This window comes from Neofelis nebulosa, chromosome 10 (assembly GCF_028018385.1).
Source record: "Neofelis nebulosa isolate mNeoNeb1 chromosome 10, mNeoNeb1.pri, whole genome shotgun sequence".
NCBI classification, from domain to species: domain Eukaryota; kingdom Metazoa; phylum Chordata; class Mammalia; order Carnivora; family Felidae; genus Neofelis; species Neofelis nebulosa.
This window is the reverse complement of record NC_080791.1, coordinates 15,888,779-15,903,907: the sequence shown is the minus strand read 5'-3', so window position 1 is coordinate 15,903,907 and position 15,129 is coordinate 15,888,779. Positions and strand designations below refer to the sequence as shown.

Below are 15,129 nucleotides of genomic sequence, written 5' to 3'. Positions count from 1 at the left end.
AAGGTAGAGAGAAGATGGAGAACTGATACCCGAAGAGACCAGAAATTGGTGGGATTAGCCTTGGAAGCATGGGGGGCCTTTTCCATGGATGGGATGATGGGAGGGAAATTTGAAAGTGGAAATTCTGAAGTCTTTATCTTCCCAGTAAAGTGAAAAGGCAAGATCTTCAGTGAAGGCTACGTGAGAGGTCGGAGAAACTGGAGGAAAAAGGTTAAAGTTTGAATTTCAGGACACACAGAAGGGTCGCTGGGCACTGTTGGCAACCACAGATTTGTGTTCACACTGCTCTAAAGACTGTCATTTTCCTACAACAGTGGTCTGGAGCTTGGATACTGGAACAGAGGGGAATGACTGGGTTAATCCAGGTTGAGGTCTTACATGGCAGAGGTATAGAAAAGGGCAAGACAGGGAACATGGTAGTGAATGATTAAAATGAAAGACCTGGGGTTTAGGCCTGATAAAGAAAAGTGAAGCCAGAAGTGAACTGATTAGGAAAAAACATGCCCCAAGACTCATCTGGGTAACTCCAGGACCAGAAGCCTGGTAAGGCAGGTCAGCCAGGTGACACACATTTGATAGCACCTTGAACAGAAGTGAAGGTCAGAGTCCTCTAAAATTTCAAGGGGATTTCTGAAACTGCCACTAGCTTTTCATACCGTAATGAAGGAAGTGATAACAAAGGTTGTAAGTCAGGTGTTCATTTATTAAATACAAGCTTTGAACAAACACCCCCAGGCAAGTTTGACAAGAAGTAACCTTCCTGGAATGTTTCAAAATACAGTTACGTTGATCAAATTTTATTTCAATCAACCTTTTTGTTGTTTTATTTTTTTGTTTATTTGTTTCTAGGTTTTCCTGTGTTGCAGTTAGAGCATGTGCATTATTTCCTCGTATGACATCAACAGTGCAGCGTCAGCCTCTCTGGCTTGTAAAGGCACCCAGTAGACTTCTGCTCTGGGCAATGGCTGCTTAGCAACCAGCATCAAATAAAGTAATGAAGCTTTTGTAGACTGTGATACCAAATAGGAACTGGCACCTTCACCTGCACCGGTAAAAAACTTTTAAAGTCTCTTTGTTTTTACATACCCATTAAAAACTATATATATATTTAAAAAAAAAAAACCAAATAAACCAAGATTGCTTGATAAAACCTACTTAAATAATTTTCCAAGTTTAGTTATTACCCTCTTGGTAAGCAATACTAGAGCTGATAAAGAGTCTTCATTTTCCTATCATACTCCAGCAAAGCCAGCACTTAAAACTAGGGATATCAGAAAGTCTGCTCGAATAGACTTAGAGCTGCTTCTGAGTTTCAGACAACAAAACATCTCTTCAAGCTTCTGAGCGCGTATATACACCACGGTGTATCAAGATGATAATTTTTTAGTCTCGTTTTTGGGATGTTCTTAAATTAAGGAAAGAAAAAGAAAAAAAGGCACAGAGGACACTTGGTTTCCTAACCAACAGTGGCCTTAAGCTAAACATTTGCTTTTGTGATGAGTTTAAAGATACTCAGCAGCATTAATGGTGCCACAGCCATTCATAAAAAGTTTCAGGAAATAACTTAAAAAAAAAAAAAAAAAAAAAAAAAGGCTTGCCAGAAAAGGCTTACAATCTGAAGACCACAGAAGTAGAGTACAGACACAGATACAAGAGGCAGCATAGAGGTTGTTAACTAGAAAGCTGCTGGCAACAGCTGCCTTCTGAGGTTTTGTACCCATTTTTCCTCCAATTTTGTCCTAAAACTGGTCTTTTCTGCGCTTAAAAAACAACAACAACAACAACAAAACATCCTATTACATTGGGTATGGAGAATAAATGCAAGTAGGTAGAAGCTTATTTTTTTATACACAGTTCATTCGCAGAGCAGGAGGCTAATAAATATGAAATGAAGCTCATCTTAAGAAAATAAACAAATCCTGTTAACCCAAGCCTGAAGGCCCAGGTTGCAGGCTAAGTTAGTATCTTACATTCTGGCATTTCCAAGAGTCCTAGACTCCTTTTTTTTTCATTATAAGCAACAGCAACAGGCAACTTTACCTAGTGTGGGATTCCCGCTGATACGAGGTTTTCCAAGTGACCCCATCACAAGCACATCGAGGACTGCTTAGAGCAACTTGTGCTGGAATATCGTCCACCTACCATCTTCTCTGAAAGAGGCCACGGTTAAAAATGAAGCAGTGACCCCTGTTTCTAGATCATATCACTCTGTCACTTATGATCTATTCAGGCTTACGGGGATAGTGCTATAGTCCACGGGGGAATGTGCCCCACTTAGCATGGTAAGCTGCACCTTTGAGTAGGGAGTGCGAGCTCAACTTGGACAAGTGGGGCCCATCCGCCTGCTAACTACACAGGGCTAAGTGGATATTTAAATTGGCTGTGGACAAGGTTGTGCTCAAATTCCTACTTTGCTAATTGATGATCCAAGGCTGAGTTAGAAGCAGATCTTGGAAACTGGGTCACAGGCCCAAACAAACGTTAACTATATACATGTTACAGTCTCAGAATTTTGTCTAGAATAAGTGTGTCAGTAAACATGGCCACACACTGCATACATCTTACCATGGAAGAGACAATATAAAGTGGTACTCAGTTTACACTAGACCAATATAAAAATGTACATGGTGTATATAGATACTGAGATATGCTGTCGATGAGTGTCTTAAAATGACATTTTTCATGGTTACCGTATTTGTTCCCTAACTTTTCCACTCAAGCCTAGTCCTTATAGCAACAGTTTTCTTCCTTTTTTCTTTCCCCTCAGAATTTTCTGAATAAAGTGTCAACAATTCACGTCTGTCCTACCAATCCTCCTAAAAATATTATGGGGTATATATAAGTTTTTGGGTAGTGATAACCCCAGGGGCGATTTCATGGGATCTTTTGAGTTACAAGAGAACACAAAATTAAGAACTACCAACAGAAATTGCATCAGATTCCTTTTTGAAAATCTCATCTATTATATTCAAAAGTCTATTTAAACATCAAGGTATCTGCTGTTATGTGAAAGGTTATTCTGTAACATGGCGGGGCCGTAACAAGAAAACGGCTGACATCCGGGTCATGAAGACTAGTAAATAGCTTGACGACATTGGACTTTCTGGTGGTGTCAGCTGTCACTGAAATATGTGACCCCATATACTTAAAAGCTGTGTTCACCAAAGGTGTTCGAGCAGTTCTTGGAAGAACAACAGTAAGATGGCAGGAAGTTTTAGTAGCTGAAGTTAATATAACTTAAGGTAGGAAAAGGAAGAAAAAAGAGTAGGAAGAGAGACCAAAGGGTACAATTAGCAATCGTTTCTAAACTTGGTGCTGCTATAATAAACATAATTTCCTGCAAGCCAGGAGAGCATTGTAAAGTTCTTAGGAATAAATCTAAAGTATCATAATTTGAGCAAGAGCAGTTCTCTAATCTAGTAAAAAAAAAAAAAAAAAAAAAAAAAAAAGAAAGAAAAAGAAAAGGAACAGAACCAAAAAAAGAGAGAAACCACAAACAATTGTTTATCTACACTCTGGGATTGGGTTTTTGGTTCGTTTAGTTCACAGTAATTTATTCAAGTTGCTCCTTTTGTTGTTGTTTCCTCTCTGCGAGCCACCGTTGTATTTTTTCTTTCAGTTCTGTGTTTGGCCGGATCTGGTCCATGGTGAGGGGACTACGGTTAAAGGGATCGGTTTGGTCGCTGGGACAAAGAGAGAAAGGGAAAGGGGTTATTTCCGCAAGTTCTGACACCCGGAGCCCAAGCCAGACCAGCCGGTGCATCTCCCTGTGGGACTGAAGCTAGACCGCACTGTGACAGAGTCGAGTGCCGACCTGAGGCCAGAAAGAATGAGATGAGAAAGAGTGGTTTTTGGGTGTTCTGCAGACTCTTTAGCTACGTGGTCTCTCTGCTTCCTGACAAACTTTATTTCGACATTGCTGTTCAGACGATCCTTGATTGGATTTCCCTGAGGCAGAGAGCCTGTGCACTCATGTCAGCGTCGTAAAGAGCTGTTTGTAGTTTTAGTGACAGACTCTCGAGACAGTCTAAGATCGTAAGGGATAAAGCCCTGTACATTGATACCTGAGTTGGTTGGCTGACTGCTACACGAGTCAATGCAGATTATGGTTTCCTGACAGGTAAGAGGTTCTAGTATACTTTAAGGGCTGCTAAGTTTTCTGTCTGTATCCTGAGGCCACAATAAAATATAAGTTTTCACTGACGCTTTGGAAAAGACATACCACCTGGTACAGCATTATGCACATAGTAAATGCTTAATACCAAACACCATGAAGTCGAAAATCCCTTTTTGCGATGTTTAAGCAACAGTATTTCCTTAAGTTTGGGTCAACTTCTAGCACTTAATTTCTAAGTAGGAAGAGTCTCTCAGTACCCATTTCTATCTAATGTAGCACGTACGGCCTGCAGGCTTGGTGAACCTCGTGGCCACCATGGCTGAGTACCGTAGCAGTCGCAGCAGCAGCAGATGGGTTAACCCACGTGACGGCTACAGTGTAAAAACCAAGTTAAACAAAACAAACTGGTCGTTTATATTCTTACAACTGAAATAAAATTAAAACAAGTTTCAGTCAACTTCTACTTCGGGTTGACCTAATTCATAACAGACACCGCCAGAGAGGACTTCCTTAAGGAAATTTCTCAACGGAGTGTCTTGTTGTGGAGGTTTCAATCCTTACCAATCAAGCGATACACCTCTACCGAAGTGGCTCCCCAGCTCACCAATAAATCAAGAACGTGGGACACCTACCGGGCGCACAGCTCTCTATTAGGAAACTGCGAAAAGAGGAGAGCAAGCAAACGTGCCTCTGCGGCCTGGGGCTGCTCTCTGGGGCCGGCATACCTGAGCAGATGTCTGGCAATGGTGGATCGATCCACAGTGACTCTGGAGGATGGCAGCACCACAGGGTCGGACATGAGCGTGCTCATGATGGGATCCAGGAACTCATCGCAGGCGTCTGCGTATGTCTCCTCTTCCTGTTGCTGGAGGTCTGCTAGAGACTAAGCACAAAACCTGGTAGTTAAGGTGACTTCACAGAGTCGCCGAGTTCAAAACGCTCACTGACTATACCTTAATCTTCAAGGGTTATTTTTGGGTGTTCTTTACAGAGACAATGACGATCCTCAGCCTTCTTTCCTACACAAGCCAAGACAGGTATTATAAAAGCGAATTTAACATTCAACCCTAACTCTGAAACTTCAGTTTGCCTCAGCTGCTGGCGGTCATGACTAGAGATGGGTTTAGGTGTTAACAGAAAAAGAAACACATCACATGGGAGATCCTTCTGGCAACAGCCCTACCGTAAGTGTCATAATTGAAAAGGGGATGGTGGGAGGAATTATTTACACAGTCGCTCCATCGCTCACGCAGTCTATGTATGAAAGGCAGCTTCTGCTTTTAGTTACAAACAGGTATAGGAGGAGTTTAAAGCAGCTTCAACATTTTGATCTCTTCATGACTCTAGTCCTCAAGAAGCCACCTGGGTAAGCTCTAGGCAAGATGGAACCCAACTCAAAAAGTAGCTCAAGGAAGGGAACACTGATGTCAGTAAGGAAGATTTGCTTTTTTTTTTTAAAAACAGTTTATTTATTTAAAAAAAAATTTTAATGTTTATTTATTTTTGAGAGAGAGAGACAGAGAGAGACAGAGAGAGACAGAGAAGAGTGTGTGAACGGTGGAGGGGCAGAGAAAGAGGGAGACACGGAATCCGAAGCAGACTCTAGACTCCGAGCTGTCAGCATAGAGCCCGATGTGGGCTCAAACTCATGAACCGTGAGATCATAACCTGAGTTGAAATCAAGAGTCGGAGGGTTAACTGACTGAGCCACCCAGACACCACTCTTTTTTTTTGTTTTTTTAATAAGGAAGGTTTTCTATTAGAGTCGGTGCCATGATTTTTCCCTTCTTTGTGATGCTAATGAAGGTCGATCAAACTTCAACCAGAGGGATTAGCTGAATATAAGACAGTATTTTTATCTATCAAATGTATGACTATTCCCATATAAGCCAACTACTAAGTACAAATATAATGAACAGAGAAAATCCATAAAAATCAAATGACTAAAAACAACTGATCTTGAATTCTATTTGAAAAAGTTCTGGGTTAATGACATAGATTTTCAAACCTATTGGTAACACTGTGCAGAAAAGTTTTCATAAAAACAGCCTATAAAAATCTGTACATTCTTCTCTTCCAGTAGAAGTTTCTTAAATCGATTTTCTGTTCTTCCTTCTCGTGTTGAAAAGAGAATTAATATGGTAGTGATGATATGATATGGTGATGTGTGGAAGTGCTGAATCACCATATTGTACACCTGAAACTAATACAACATCGTATGTTAACTAACTGGATTTAAAATACAAACTTAAAATAAAAAAAACGTAGTTCTACTTATTCACTGCCTGGCAAGAATCATGTTTGTTTTCTCAAGACAATATCCTTTTTACCCTTTGAAATAGGGTAACCAGAAGAACAGCTGAGTCAACAAAGCGGTTTCTATTGAATACATTAATAAACAAATTCTCCTCCTCACCTTGATTCTCTCTGCTAAGTTGCTGAAAGCCACAATCATATTCCCGGGCTTATTTATTTTCTTCAGGACTCGGACTGTCTGTGCAAAGAGAGTTGGGGAATAGGAACGTCCATCCTTGGGCACGGTGGCACAGAAGTTCTCCTCATCCCTGGAAAGTCAGCATCAGAAAAAAACTGAACATCAGAGGGTAGGTCAACGAAGGAGATAACATCTGGGTCGAGGAACAAGGCTCCCCACCACTTACACGCCATGAATGTTCTTTTGATTATAGAAAAGATTTCTTCTAGTTTTTAGCAAGGAAGTCTATCTAAAGTATCCTGCAACCTTAAAAGAATACTGCTTTTCCAAACATTGGTTAAAACTAGTAAAGTTTATCTTTGCACAGATAAAGGCAGAATGTTGAAAAATCTGAACAATGTCCCATAGGTCATACGACACTTCATTATTAAAACGACATAAAATTCCTTCATCTAACCAACTAGAAATGAACCATTTTTCTATTCGCACATAATCACCAGTCATTCCATTATCCAAATCCCAAATTAAAACAGTAGCATTCCCTCTGGCTTGCCCAATTAAATCTCAGGTACCCAAGATTTAAGTAGATCGTGCAGATATCTGATACGAGCTGCTGGGGTTTGAAGTCAAATTCACTGAAGTCCTTGACTTTCAAGGCCCCCATCTTGGGGCCAACCAGGTGCTGCAGGAAGTAGTTCAACATGGAGATGATGCGCTCAGCCAGGAAAGGATGTACAAAGAGTGATTTGATCTCTAGAAAAAAAGGCAAAGTCTATGAAAACTCAACCCACAAACCATCTTTTATTATGTCTTAGAGTTTCACTTGGAGACCTCTGGGAAATAGTTTTTAAATTATACAAGTAATACATTTTCATTGCAGTTGTGTTAGAGAACTGCGGTGAGCAAAAACAAAATATAAACCTAGCACCCAGAAATAAACACTGTTAACATTTTGCTAATACTTCCTTTTAGCTTTTGTCCATATTTACATACACATTTTTAAAACAAGATGATTATCATGGTGTACATATTCTGTAACTTACTTTTTCAGTTAACTATATCATAACTGTCTTACCATTTTAGTAAATGTATGTTCCTGTGTTGTCCGACATGGTAGCCACTGGCCCCATGAGGCTATTTAATTTAAAATTCAGTCTCTCAGTCACACTAACCACACTGCAAGTGTTCAATAGCCACACATGGCTAGTATCTACAGCATTAGTCCAGATTTACAGAGCATTTCCATCAGACAGACTTCTGCAGAATAGCAATGATTTGCACTTCTTTAAAAAAAGTATTTATTTTTTGAGAGACGGAGAGTGAGAGAGCAAGCACGTGCACAAGCCAGGGAGGGTCAGAGAGAGAGGGAGGGAGAGAGATCGCAAGCAGGCTCCGCGCTGTCGGCACAGACAGAGCCTGACGCGGGGCTCGAACTCATGAACTGTGAGATGGTGACCTGAGCCAAAACCAAAAGTCAGATGCTCCACCAACTAAGCCACCAGGCGCCCCTGCACTCTTTTCGACGACCACATGGTTTTGCAGTGTGCGATTTCACCTTAAGTTATTCATCTTTATTGCCAGCCATTCTACTATAAGCATTTCACTTATTTGTATTTATTGAAAAAAAGATTTTATTCTTAAGTCATCTCCACACCCAGCATGGGGCTCCACCTCACGGCCCTGACACCAAGTTGCAGCGCTCCGTCCACGGAACCAGCCGGGCGCCCCAGCATTTCACTTATTGATGAATTTCACTGTGTACTTTGTAGACTTACTACTTCCTTACAATGAATTTTTAAGGAATTGCTAGGGCAAAAGACATAAACTCCACAGAAATTTAGAACAAAACGTTAACACTTGTCAGGTTTTAAGAAGCCAAACAGCACGATATGGCTTGCTTAGTACTACCGGTTCTGGATCTTATAATTTTAGTCACTGTCAATATTGACACCACTACTGATGAGAGTTTAACTCTTATTTCCTGTCTCTCTTTCATAAATACAAATCCTCCCAGTATATAGTCATTAAGATTATATAAATATCATTCACGGTAGAGTGACAGAGTGTCCTAATGATTACATATATAAAGTAATACATATACAGTTTTTAATAAACTTTTAACAAATTGGCTTGCTTATTTTTAGAGTACCAATCACTCAATCTTCCTAAACTCTCCCCAAGAAATGTAAAGCTCTCGATAGGATCATTTCTACCCCTTCTTTTTCGAACTGCTCCTTCTGGAAGCTCCCATCTGGACTCCTGGCTCTATAGGCCTGCTGTGTGGTGGTCACACAAGCTCCTTTTACCATCATCCTGGGCACTTCTCGTGTCTCTCTTAGGGGATTCCACCTTCCTCCTTCTGGGTTTACTCTCTCACTTTAATGGAGAAGATCTTTTTGTAGCTTCTCAAGAAAGGGTATTCTGGAAGTAAATCTGACACCTTCATGTCTAAAAATGTCCTCAGGTTCACCCTCAAAGAGAAGTGATAATTTGGCTGGCTACAGAGTTCTAGGCTGCAAAACTATTTTCCATGAGGAGTGTGTGCCAGCTTCCATTGTCACTGCTATGAAAATCAAAGACATTTCATACTTCAACCATTGACATGACCAGACTTTTCTCTGGGACCCTTTAGGATCTTCTCTTTACCTTGATTTCCTGTCACAATAACACCTTAGTGTGAAAATTTAAACATTCCTTGTGTTGGGCACATGATGGCTCTTTCAATGTAGAAGCTTTTAGTCTTTGAGAAATTTTGGTATTATTCTTTGATCATTTCCTCCACTCCATTTTTCTCTTTTAAGACTTTCTACATTGATCCTTTATTTTCTTATCCTTTCCATTCTAAGTCTTTCTGTTCTGCTTTCATGGAAGAGCCCCTTAAGTCGATCTTTTAATCATTCTACTGACAGGTAAAAATTACTTGTCACATTTTTAATGTCCAAGAGCTCTTTCTTGTTCTTTAAATAATTCTTTGTTCTTGTTTTATGGATGTTGTATCTTCTCTTATCCCTCTGAGATTATAAAGATTTTTTCTATTTTTTAAAATTTATTTAAAAAAATTTTTTTAAACATTTATTTATTTTTGAGAGACAGAGAGAGACAGAGCATGAGTGGGGGAGGGGCTGAGAGAAGGAGACACAGAATCTGAAGCAGGCTCCAGGCTCTGAGTTGTCAGCACAGAGCCTGACACGGGGCTAGAACTCACAGACCGTGAGATCACGGCCTGAGCTGAAGTCGGATGCTCAACCGACTGAGCCACCCAGGCGCCCCTAAAGATTTTTTTTTAAAGTTTTCATCAAATATCTATGTTTCATGTTGGGGGATTTCCTCAAATGTCTGGTGATCCTTGGTTATCATTTTACATGTAATCAATATAAAATTATTAAGGAAATATTTTACATTAAAAATACTAAGTCTCGAGGTGTTTTATGTATCACAATTCAGACTAGCCACATTTATTTATTAAAAAACAATTTTTATTCATTTGGCAAGGGGGGGTAGAATCCCAAGCAGTCTCCACGTTGTCAGGGCAGAGCCTGCTGTGGGGCTCGAATTCATGAAACTGTGAGATCATGACTTGCAATGAAATCAAGAGTTGGATGCTCAACTGCCTGAGCCACCCAGGCGCCCCCAGACTAGCCCAATTAAAAATGTCCGATAGCTACATGTGGCAAATGGCTACTGAATTGGGACACTAGCTCTAGAGGGAGTGGAGATAAATGTGGACCTACCACATGTAACCAGAGTTCAAGAATATTCTTCAGGTTAACACACACACACACATACACACACACACACTCACACCCCCCCACATATATTTATATGGCTACCTTGTCCTCAAGAAAAATCATACCAACTTATGCTTTCTGGTAGCAGTGTGAGGATGAACATTTCCCATGTCAACAATGGGCATCTTGAAGCTTCTCTAGGGATTCATTTCCCGATGGAGGACACATCACCAGAGTCTGAACTCTTGGTTTCATCTGGGCTGATCCCTCACATGAAGCAGGTCTTGACCACTGGGACTTTTTGGGAAGACAGTGCTTTGTGTCCTTACCTGATGTCAGAAAGGCAAGGGTACCAATTGTTTCATTGGACATGATGTTATGGAAACGTGCCAGCTGTCCAAACATCTGCAGGCCAGCCTCCTTCTCTCGGCGGGCTTCTGGAGTCAGACTGTCCCATTCGCCTCGGTCTTTCTCAATCTGTTGAATCTTTATCTTGCTCAGATACTACAGAAATGAGAGGTGAAACGTATCAGAGACGAAAGTGCATTTGAAGGGAAGACGGTATTTAAGTGGTTCTGCTTAAAATCTAGTTTACTAAGTTGGGAAAACCAGGCACTATGTGAGAAACACGAGCCTTGATTTCTCAGCATAGGGCTGGAGCTCTATATAGACGGAGCTTGGGTCGACTTACGGGTAGTTCTAGTCTGCACAGTATAGCCTGTGAAGTAGAAAGGGGGGTAAATAGTGTGATGTAGGAAACCTAGGCAAAAATAAACAGGCTGAAGTGAAAAAAAGAATGAATCCTTCCTGAAACATGGAAAACAAAACAAAACAAAAAACCAGACTCCAAAACTGCCTATCAAGAAACAAAGCTCTATCAAATATGCAAGCTGTCTGGAAGGAGAAGCATAAATATTAAACACTGTCTACTTCTCATTCTTACAGTCCTATGACAATGCCATCTGGTGTCATTCTCTGTGTCACATGGCTCTCGCTTAGAAGGGGCTGTTTCTTACAGGACTTGTTCTTGTTTTCTAAGAAAACCTATCTAAAATCTCAAAGTATGGGCTTATGAAAAAAGCAGGAGCTTTTCTCACACATTAAAGACAAGTTACTGGGGTGCTGCTAATCACTATGAGGACCTTGTGTCTGTCCAACAGACTACCTTCACTGTTCACCAGCTTCCTCTCCCTTTGGGTCACTGCCTTATCTATCTGACACCTGTCACAGAGAAGGGAGAGTTTTTAAAAAAAAAAATTTTTTTTTTTAATGTTTTTTATTTATTTTTGGGACAGAGAGAGACAAAGCATGAACGGGCGGGAGAGGGGCAGAGAGAGAGGGAGACACAGAATCGGAAACAGGCTCCAGGCTCCGAGCCATCAGCCCAGAGCCCGACGCGGGGCTCGAACTCACGGACCGCGAGATCGTGACCTGGCTGAAGTCGGACGCTTAACCGACTGCGCCACCCAGGCGCCCCGAGAAGGGAGAGTTTTAACAGGAGCAATAAGCAGCTCCGTAAGGGGTGGGTGAGGATATGATGCACTGAAGTTGCTGACAGGCACCCTGGTGTATACTCTGGGAAACTTATGTTTCAAATACAAAGATTTGGGAGGTCATGGACAGAGGGAGTATTGGTGACTTGGTAGGGTTTATGTGAAAAAACAACCTAAACCAGAGATTTTTTCAGCCCCCCCCCCCCCCCAAATGGTGGTGTAAAAATCAGGATCTTTTAGGAAAGGGGTAAGAATCATTGCCTGTGTGAGTGAGTCACTGTTACTGATGAGATGGGATGGAAGGTGGCTGAAAGTCACTGACCAAACGCAAGGTCCTCTTGATTTCTTTTTGTGGTGCTGGCCTGATGAATCCTGCCAGTGTACCTTAGTTTGGCCTCATCACACTTTCTTCTACCTTCTTTTTGTTTTCGTTTTTAAAGTTTATTTACTTATTTTGAGAAAGAGCGCACGTGTATGCATGAGTGGGGAAGGGGCAGAGAGAGGGAGAGTGAGAATCCCAAGCAGGCTCCTTCCTCGCTGTCAGTGCAGAGCCCGACTTGGAGGTCGATCCCAAGAATCATGGGATCATGGCCTGAGCCAAAATCAAGAGTTGGACGCTTAACCAACCGAGCTGCCCAAGCGCCCCAACACAGTCTTTTCCACTCTGCCAAAATATCATCCTAGCTTACGAGGCTTCAATGACCCTCGATCTTGATCTCTAATGGAACAACACCTATCAAGCTCTGCGATGGCAAGGTGGGTGGTACACTACTACTCAGAAATTTTTGGTGTCCAAAATGCTACTAGGGGCATAAGCATTGCTCTATTATAATTTGATGGTAAAAAGTATGTATTGATCATTATTTGATGAATCAGGGGCAGTTAAATACGTTTTAAAAATTATTTATTTGTCTATTCTCACCTGTATGGCTTCATCCAGAAGGAAGATGGCATCGTTCATTAGCAGGTTAAGAAAGCGGAGGAAAAGTGGGGGATTCATGGCTTCTAAATTCTTTGAGGCATAGTCAGCCAGATCCTGTAAGTCCCAGCCCAAGACAAAAGCATTTTAGGACTGAACCAAAACTCACTGGGACTTATCCGAAGTAAAACTCTGGATCAATCAGCTTTGGCTTCAGTGAAAGCTCTCTCACCTTAATGCTCTCTCGATAGGTATCCGTTCCCCACATATACCTTAGGATAGGATACATGGGACGTCGGTAATTAAACTTCTGTTCAAACTGATGGGGGTCTCCTGGAAAAGGGCAAGAGCAAAAACCCAGCAAAGGTAGTGCTATTAGAGAAAGAGTAAGAGCTTATGTCCACGTGGAGCTATTTTATTTCATTCTGAATGTGTCAAAACTACTGGCAAAATCTGCCCTGGGGAGTTTATAAAGGCCCAGAGTTACAGCCAAGTGTTTACTTATTTCCTTACCGACAGAACAAGAGGGAGACAGGTGTAAAGGGTACCTTATGCTGAAAAGGACATGGTCTAAGTTGTAGAATAAAAGCCAGGGGAAACAAAGGCCTCAATATCCAAATGTAGAGTACTTTCAGACTTTGAATGAGGCCTCTGAACTGGCCACTGTGGCAGTGGCAGTGGCAGTGACAACTGTTGCAAAATGGGAAACTAAGTAACGCCCACATTCTTCATGGCTAACATCCAAGCTGTGAAACCAACTGGTAAATCAGGTCAGGGGCTAAAAACCTGATGCTTACACTGTTTTGACCTATCAGAGGAACCACGTGATCTCTGTAGCTTGGGTCATATAATAAAAGAAGAACATGGGATTTGTCGTCAGAACATCTAGGCTCCACTTAATACAAGTCTTTTAACATTTTCAACTTGCAAATTCAGAAATAAAACGGGAATTGTAATACATTCTCTACCAGTGCAAGTGAAGGGCTGAAATGGTTATATGAGTTAAATGCAGTACCTTATTGTGTGACAGTGTATGTATTATGAAGGTTTACATGCACTATGTCAGTTATCACTTCAACCCGTTTTATGGATGAGGAAACTAAGGCTCAGAGGTGAGCAAGTGACAAAACCAAAATCCAAATAGGAAAGGCAGTCGGCAGTCAGTACAATGTTAAATGTCTCTTTAAATGTTAGTCATATTTATTACTGAATGGTAGGACATCTCTTTTAAAGGGGGTCTTTTTTTTTTTTTTAATTTTTTTTAAATGTTTATTTATATTTTATTTTATTAAAAAAAAATTTTTTTTTTTCAACGTTTTTTACTTTTATTTTTGAGACAGAGAGACAGAGCATAAACGGGGGAGGGGCAGAGAGAGAGGGAGACACAGAATCGGAAACAGGCTCCAGGCTCCGAGCCATCAGCCCAGAGCCCGACGCGGGGCTCAAACTCACGGACCGGACCGCGAGATCGTGACCTGGCTGAAGTCGGACGCTTAACCGACTGCGCCACCCAGACGCTCCTATGTTTATTTATTTTTGAGACAGAGAGACAGAGCATGAACCGGGGAGGGGCAGAGAGAGAGGGAGACAGAGAATCGGAAGCAGGCTCCAGGCTCTGAGCTGTCAGCACAGAGCCCGACGCGGGGCTCGAACTCATGGACCGCGAGATCGTGACCTGAGCCGAAGTCGGACGCTTAACCGACTGAGCCACCCAGGTGCCCCTAAAGGGGGTCTTAAATAACTGCTTAACATATACTGTTTACTGAGATGGGGTAGTTTACTCTTGACTTCAGGGTCATGAGTTTGAGGCCGATGTTGGAGACAGAGTTTACTGAAAAACAAGGAAAAAAAAAAAAAAAGAACCATCCCACTATTCTGCAATTATGAGGCACATAAAGACCTAGGTTGTGATCAGACAGCCTGCTTTGTTTGAGCGTGATTAAATCAAGCATATAATAAAATTGGTAAGAGCATATGTTTTGATGTGAGACAGAATCAAACTGATTCTACCATGTGGTTGTAAGACACAGACAACTCATCTTCTCGAGCACTCGCATCCTTATATGTACAATGAAGACAGTACTGGAAAACTTGCCAGATGGTGACAAATTAATGAGGCAATGTAAAAAAAAAAAAAAAAAAAAAGCACTCAGCATCAAGACCGGCACATAGTAGATATTCAGTAAATGATGGTGCTTCTCAGTTCTAGGCTGTGTTACCTGTAAACTCAATGTCCACAAAGACCTTGATTAGAGCTTCTGCAAGGTGCGGTGCGTAGGGAAAGTTGCAGAACACACGTTTCCGGTGGAACACACTGGATACCAAGGGGTTTGGGGTCTGGTCCAGGTGAGGCATCACTGCTTCCAATACCTCAGCCAGTTTGGCCCTCAGGTGGGGATTCTTCATCCTGCAAAAAGGGCGGAGAGCAAGATGAGCAG

At 41.5% G+C, this 15,129-nt stretch overlaps 1 protein-coding gene across 2 annotated transcripts in view; it reads right to left on the bottom strand.

Moving 5' to 3' along the window:
- Window positions 1–682: 682 nt before the first annotated feature.
- UBE4A (ubiquitination factor E4A) overlaps window positions 683–15,129 on the bottom strand; it is a 36,206-nt gene continuing 21,759 nt past the window's right edge. For both annotated transcript variants that reach the window (XM_058686874.1, XM_058686875.1), the window contains 8 exons: window positions 14,911–15,098; window positions 12,924–13,024; window positions 12,695–12,808; window positions 10,609–10,783; window positions 7,124–7,304; window positions 6,534–6,681; window positions 4,843–5,000; window positions 683–3,683 (listed from right to left, as the gene is read on the bottom strand). In XM_058686874.1, coding sequence (XP_058542857.1) covers window positions 3,554–3,683; window positions 4,843–5,000; window positions 6,534–6,681; window positions 7,124–7,304; window positions 10,609–10,783; window positions 12,695–12,808; window positions 12,924–13,024; window positions 14,911–15,098 — 1,195 coding nt within the window. In that variant the 3' untranslated portion in view covers window positions 683–3,553. The remainder of the gene's footprint in view (window positions 3,684–4,842; window positions 5,001–6,533; window positions 6,682–7,123; window positions 7,305–10,608; window positions 10,784–12,694; window positions 12,809–12,923; window positions 13,025–14,910; window positions 15,099–15,129) is intronic.